We start from the raw sequence: 6,014 nt of genomic DNA on the forward strand, positions 1-6,014 counted from the left end.
TCTCCCATTGTCTGGAAAATTCTCTCGTCTGGCACCTGTCAGGTCCCAACGGTGCTGGACAAGAGAGTTTCAACCTGTAGTTTGTTACTGAAATCTTTTCATGTTGGGTTAGTGCCACATGTCAGAGGAAAGCTCACTGAGATTTTGCTTTGCACGGGTAATCTTTATCCTGTGGCTGCTGGATGGACTACTTCTCAGGTCACATTTTTCCATGTCATCCCTGGGCAGTGGTGGGAGTGGGGAAGTCTGACCCTGTCCCGCTCCTGTCCAGTTGCAGGTTTCTGCTCTCGTTGTCAGTGGTAGCTGAGGTGGGATATGTTTGCCTGCAGGGAGTGTGGCAGCTGTGCTCCTGCGGAGATGGGGTATCACTTGGGCCCATGATGTCCTCGTTCTCCAGCCTGGGAGGCTGGGCAGCTCCACTGGGCTGGGATGATGAATCTTTCTGGAATCTGAGAGACGAGAATTAATGACACAATTGGAGAATTTAAGACCCAATTCAATTATATTAAATTCCTGCCCAATGCAAACCTCCCTGCAAGTTATTAGGATCATGCTATGGTCATGCAAAGAGACCCTGTCCAAAATCAGGGCCTCCTTTGTGTCAGCTATTGTTCAGACCCTATTCAAAATCAGGGACCCACTGTGCTGGATGCTGCACAGATCCCAACCTGGACTGTTGCCTCAGTTGTGCCAGGCATTTTGCAGACAACGAACGGGCACTGAGATGCACAAGATGCTGACAGAGGAAAGAACAGAACCCGTGTCCTAAGCCCATGTGCCAGAGATAAGATACTCTTGAACCAGCCCTCACAGTGTGGGAAGTAGGTGGAAACCTCTTCTCCTGTAAGCAAGGAGATTGCATTTGAATCCCCAGAGAGAGAACACCTAAGCAGACTTACCCTGGAACCCCACTTGTATGTGGAGGGAATTATAAAACCACATTACTGGGAGATTGATTGACTTCAATGCGGCAAGCTGTTTTCTGCAGAACTGTGCCCCTACTGGCCCTCCTCCCTACACCTCTGCCACCCCACTCCATGCAGCATGAGGCCTCCTATTCAGCCTGTCCTTATCCCTGAACCCTGGTGCCTCCCTACCGATACCCCATTCCAGTTCCTGAAGAGCAGACCCCCATTCTGAGCCCCCCACCATACTTGCAGCACTGCAAACTCTACTGGCCCACTCACTCCCAGCACCACTGTGCCTTCTACTAAGCACCCCACCCCACTCTCTGTAGCAGAGTCCCCCTACTTCCACAAGCAGCACAGGACGCCTTGTTTGTTCTGTGGATGTGTCCCACCGGGACTGTGGGGTGCAGGCTGGGGCAAGTGCCATCTTGGATCCTCAGGAGGTTCAGGCCCCCATACCTGTTCTTGGCTGAGGCAGCACGATCCCGCTGGCGGCGGTTCTTGAACCAGTTCCCCACCTGGGTGGGGGTAAGGCCTGTGATGTGGGCCAGCTGGCGCTTGCGGGAGGGATTGGGGTAGGGGTCCTGCAGGTACCATTCCCGCAGTAGGTTCCGAGTCTTCTCCTGGGGACAGAGAAGGGGCGTGGGATGGGTATTAACACAGGGAGGGGGTCAGCAGGGAGACCTATATACCCCATCCCAATTAGCCTCCCCATGGTCCCACGCAGAGCATTTACCACCATGATGGGCAACAGCATCCAAGCAATCTATTCCCCAGACAGTGGTTAGGTGGGGAAAGGCTCATTCTCTCCTGTAGGGTGTGATTGCCCTGAGACAGCATTTCTCCAGAGAAGAGCAGGGCAGAGTTGTCCAAGAGCCTGTTCACTGAGACAGGTGAATCATCTCCACAGCAGGCAGGAATTGTCCCTTACAGTCTTTTCTAACCAAGGGGCTGTCAGACTGCTGCTTATGACCCAAACCCTCTCCTGCTCCCCCCCCAGTGTCCTGCTTACCTTGAAGCTGCTGGCCCTGTGCTGGGTGGTGCTGTGATAGAAGGCTGAGGATTGTCTCCTGCACGATGGGTACTGGTCCAGGCCTCCCGATGTCTCTTGGGCACCACAGGGTGGGGCCTGGTTGCAATTGGGTGCCAAAAGAGCTGAGGTGTGGGGACCCACCAGCTGCAGCTCAGGGCATGCCAGCATCCATGGTGGGGCCGGGTGGCACCTGTGGGTGAGGGCAGGAGGCAGGGCCCAGAGGAACCGTGCTAGGCGCTCGAATTCCCCACTTTCCTGCAGAGCCTCACAGACTCGGGCCACTTGCCCTGGGGGGAAGAGTGACCATGGTAGTGGCATCAGGGCAGTGGGGAACAGGATGAGGGCAAAGAATGGTGTAGGGTGGAATATGGAATGGAGAGGCAGAGAGCAAGAATGGGGGAAAGGTCAGGTGGTCAGAGGGAGGGGGATGGGAGTGGGGTTTGGGAGGATCTGAGATGGATGGGTGATGGGGCAGGGTATTTTGATGCTGGGTCTGAGATGGATGGGAGAGAGGCAGAGCAGGTGACTCGGATGTGGGGTAAGGGAAATAAAGGGGAGAGGACAGGTACTGGGACGTGGGTTATGGAAAGGGGAGGGAAGGGAGGGAGACAGGTATGGGAGGGAAACAAGGCGGGGGGGATTAGAATGGGGATATGAGACGGAAGGGAGGTGGCACAGATCTGTGTAGGGCTGGAATGAAAAGACTAGAAGAGGGAATCAACCTATGGAGGAGAGGGTTAAGGGGCTGGGATTGGGTGTGAAGAACAGAGAGGGACAGGACAGAGGGAGTGTGGGACGGGGCAGGGGACTGAGTCAGGACTAAGGGAAAGACCTATAGAAGGCAGCCAGAGAAAACTGAACAAACTGAGGAAGGGACAGAGATAAAACAAAAATTACATTAGTCCCACTTCCTAGGCTGAGCTTTGCATCAGCCCCACCACCTGGCTACGTCAAGTGTGATGGCAGCTCTGGGGTCTGACCTCCAGACTCACCAGTTGAGCCATCACCCTTAAGCCTCAGCTCCTCTCACTGAGGGAGCATCACACCCTCGATGGAGGGAAAAATCACTTTCTTGCCTGTGTTGTGGGGAGAAGGCTGGGGACATGACCCCCAGCAACTCCAATGGCTGGGCAAATTCCAGGATCTCTCCTACATGCAAAGGTTGGAGATGAACTTGTAGCTTCCTGAAAAGCTGTCGATATGATCAACTCCCATCCTGATTCTCCAAGGAGGCTAGAACCAGACCCCTGTCCCTCAGGAAGGCTGGCGACATGGGCCCATGGCGTTTTAGAAGACTGTGAACTGGACCTGTTGGGTTTCTGTTGCTCGGAAAGGAAGCCTGGCTGGCATCCTGGGTGAGATAAGGAGAGACTGAGTGTTTCTAAGTTTTCTCTCAAGTTTCGTTCCTGCTGCTGGATTTAAGAGGCTGCACTGGTGACATCCAGGTAGGTGGTGGACCTGCTCAGTAAAAAGGATTTGACGGAGATAGGACTTGTACCCCAAACTTCAGGCAAAATTGTGAGATCCCCACCTCAGGTATATGGGTAAGAAACGAAATAGCTAACGGGATGAAAGCAGGGTCACCGGGCTGTGGCTAACCCATAAATTTGACAGCACTGAGCTCTAGGTCTAGGTCTATCTAGATGGGGAGTACTTTTAGATCAGAACAAAGTAGTAATTGGGGCTCTAATTTGTAATTGGGGCTATAGTTTGCTGCTTTATTACCATTATTTTTCCTATCCTAGTCTCCTCATGTTTCAGGCAATACAATCCAGAAAAAAGAGACCACAGTGAATATCTGCAATAAAAAGCTCATGCTCAAAACTTTTCTGTGAGTCTGTAAGGTGCCATAGGACCCTTCATTGCTATTACAGATCCAGACTAACACGGCTACCCCTCCGATACTCGATCTACAATAAAATTAACTAGCCCCTTTCTATGTTAAGAAATTCTTAAATTACACCTTGAAAAAATAAAAAAGCAGTCCAGCAGCACTTTAAAGACTAATAAAATAATGTATTAGGTGATGAGCTTTTGTGGGACAGACCCACTTCTTCAGATTATAGCTGTATTCTGGTATGGTTATGATGTGAAGAAGTGGGTCTGTGCCACAAAAGCTCATCCCCTAATACATTATTTTCTTAGTCCTTACATGCTACTGGACTGCTTTTTTGTTCTGAGTGTGTATAGACTAGCACGGCTTTCTCTCTGTTACCTTGAAAAAATGTACGCATCCAGTTGGATCGCTTTGATAAATCTTTAATTTAAAAAGTCGAATTATACTGCGGAAAAAGCCTCCATAGGAATCATCAATAATATACAGGGGACTTTCCAGCAGATGTCACAATGGGTTAAAAACTACAGAAAGGAACAGTGCTGAGAAATAGCAGAGGATAAGTGTGTTTGGAAGTAGATAGACAAGTATGATGGGGCCCCGATATCAAACCAATTTCCCTTCTCCATTCAGACCAGCGGTAAAGTCTTGTAAAGGGACACAGGAAGATCTTCGCTGGGAAAGTTTCCAGCCCCCCCCCGCTCCGATAAAACAGCTTTGAAAAGGACCCTCCACCCCAATACAGCGCTGGGTTTCTCCAATAGTGCACACGCTGTGTAGGGGCTCTGCCCCTTCCCCCGTTTTGTCTCCCCTGTTCCCGCCCCTCCGGGCTACGGTGAAACGCTGGCGTCGGCCGGGAGAGGGGTAAGCAATCGCACTCACTGGCCGCCGGGAAACGGAGCGGAACTTCGGAGGCGGCGGCTCCGAAGCGGGCGCGCGGGATCTTGACTTGCCAAAGCGAGACCCGAACGCCGCCTCTCGAGGGCCGGCAGCAGCGTCAGCCGGCTGCAGCGCGGGTCCCCGTCCGCGGGGCTGCAGCCGCCCGGGGGAGGCGCGGTAAGTGCGGAGCTACCGGCGGCCGCGGCCCGAGGGCGTCGCGCTGGAAGGGGAGGACCGGGGCGGGGCGGCCGCCTGCCTCGGCGCCCGCTCAGCAGGAGTTGTGACCCAGGGCCCAGCCCCCGCCCTGCCCCACACCCCTGCCCCTCATCCCGCCCCCACCCTGCCTCGTACCCCTGCTCCTCTCGCCTCCGCCCCCTCACCCAGCCTCGCCCTGCCCCACACCTCTGCCCCTCATCCCGCCCTACCCCAGACCTCCGCCCCCTGCCCCCTCCACCCAGCCCCTCCCCTCCGTTCCCTCACCACCTCCCTCGGACTGCCCCACCCAGCCCTATACCCCTTCCCCCCTTTGGCTGTCATCCTGCCCTCACCCTGCTCTTCTGCCCCTGCTACATTCATCCCCCTCCCCTGCTCATTTACTCCTGCCCCATGCCCCCACCACACTCATCCCCACTGTGATCCCCGCCCACACCCAGACATGCTCATCTCCTCCTGTCCCTGGTCTCCTCACCCTTGCAATACCAACCCCCCAGTCAAAGAGCTACCATTTGCCAAGGTCACAGCTCCCTTCCCTGCCATTGCAGCCCCAGTCGAAGGAGGGATAGGGAAATTTTACTTGCTGTGTATTTGGCACTGATGTAACTACTGGGCAGATGCATAAGTGGGTAAAAAAGTTCAAAAGTTTGTGGAGGATGTGACCATCAGTGGCTACTGGCCAGGCTACAACCCTGGGTACCCCTAAACCTCTGGCTGCCAGGATCTCAGACCAGATGTCAGGACAGATCATTTAATAAATTGCCCTGTTTCATTCACCCCCTGTGAAGTACTTGGCACCAGCCACTGCTGGAAGGCAGGACATTGGGCTTGATGGTCAGACCATGGTTGTCCTTACATTCATTCCTGGACTCCTGTGGCCAGGTGTGGTGTCCACAATTCCAGAAAGGTGTTGGTAACTGTGGATGGCTCAAAGAAGAGCCATTAGAAAAGACAACTTACCGTGACTGACGGACGAAGCTCAATCTAGTTAACATAACAGAAAGAAGGTTAGTGAGTGATGGATCACAGTACCTACGTGGAGAAAGAAGTGTTTCTAGGTCTCTTCAGTCCATCAGACAAAACTATAACCAGAGCCAATGGCTGAAAATGAAACTGGACAAATTTGGAGTAGAAATAAGGGCCTACG

The 6,014-nt window shown here is 53.3% G+C and overlaps 1 protein-coding gene across 1 annotated transcript; it reads right to left on the minus strand.

Moving 5' to 3' along the window:
* LOC142002044 (homeobox protein SIX6-like) lies at window positions 1–2,390 on the minus strand. The gene is made up of 3 exons (XM_074977836.1): window positions 1,921–2,390; window positions 1,368–1,531; window positions 1–449 (listed from the first exon to the last, which is right to left on the minus strand). Exons 1-3 carry the CDS (start codon window positions 2,257–2,259, stop codon window positions 215–217), a joined length of 738 nt encoding a protein of 245 aa, XP_074833937.1. The 5' UTR covers window positions 2,260–2,390; the 3' UTR covers window positions 1–214.
* Between the last annotated feature and the right edge of the window lie 3,624 nt (window positions 2,391–6,014).

The sequence above is a fragment of the Carettochelys insculpta genome, chromosome 26 (genome assembly GCF_033958435.1).
Source record: "Carettochelys insculpta isolate YL-2023 chromosome 26, ASM3395843v1, whole genome shotgun sequence".
NCBI classification, from domain to species: domain Eukaryota; kingdom Metazoa; phylum Chordata; order Testudines; family Carettochelyidae; genus Carettochelys; species Carettochelys insculpta.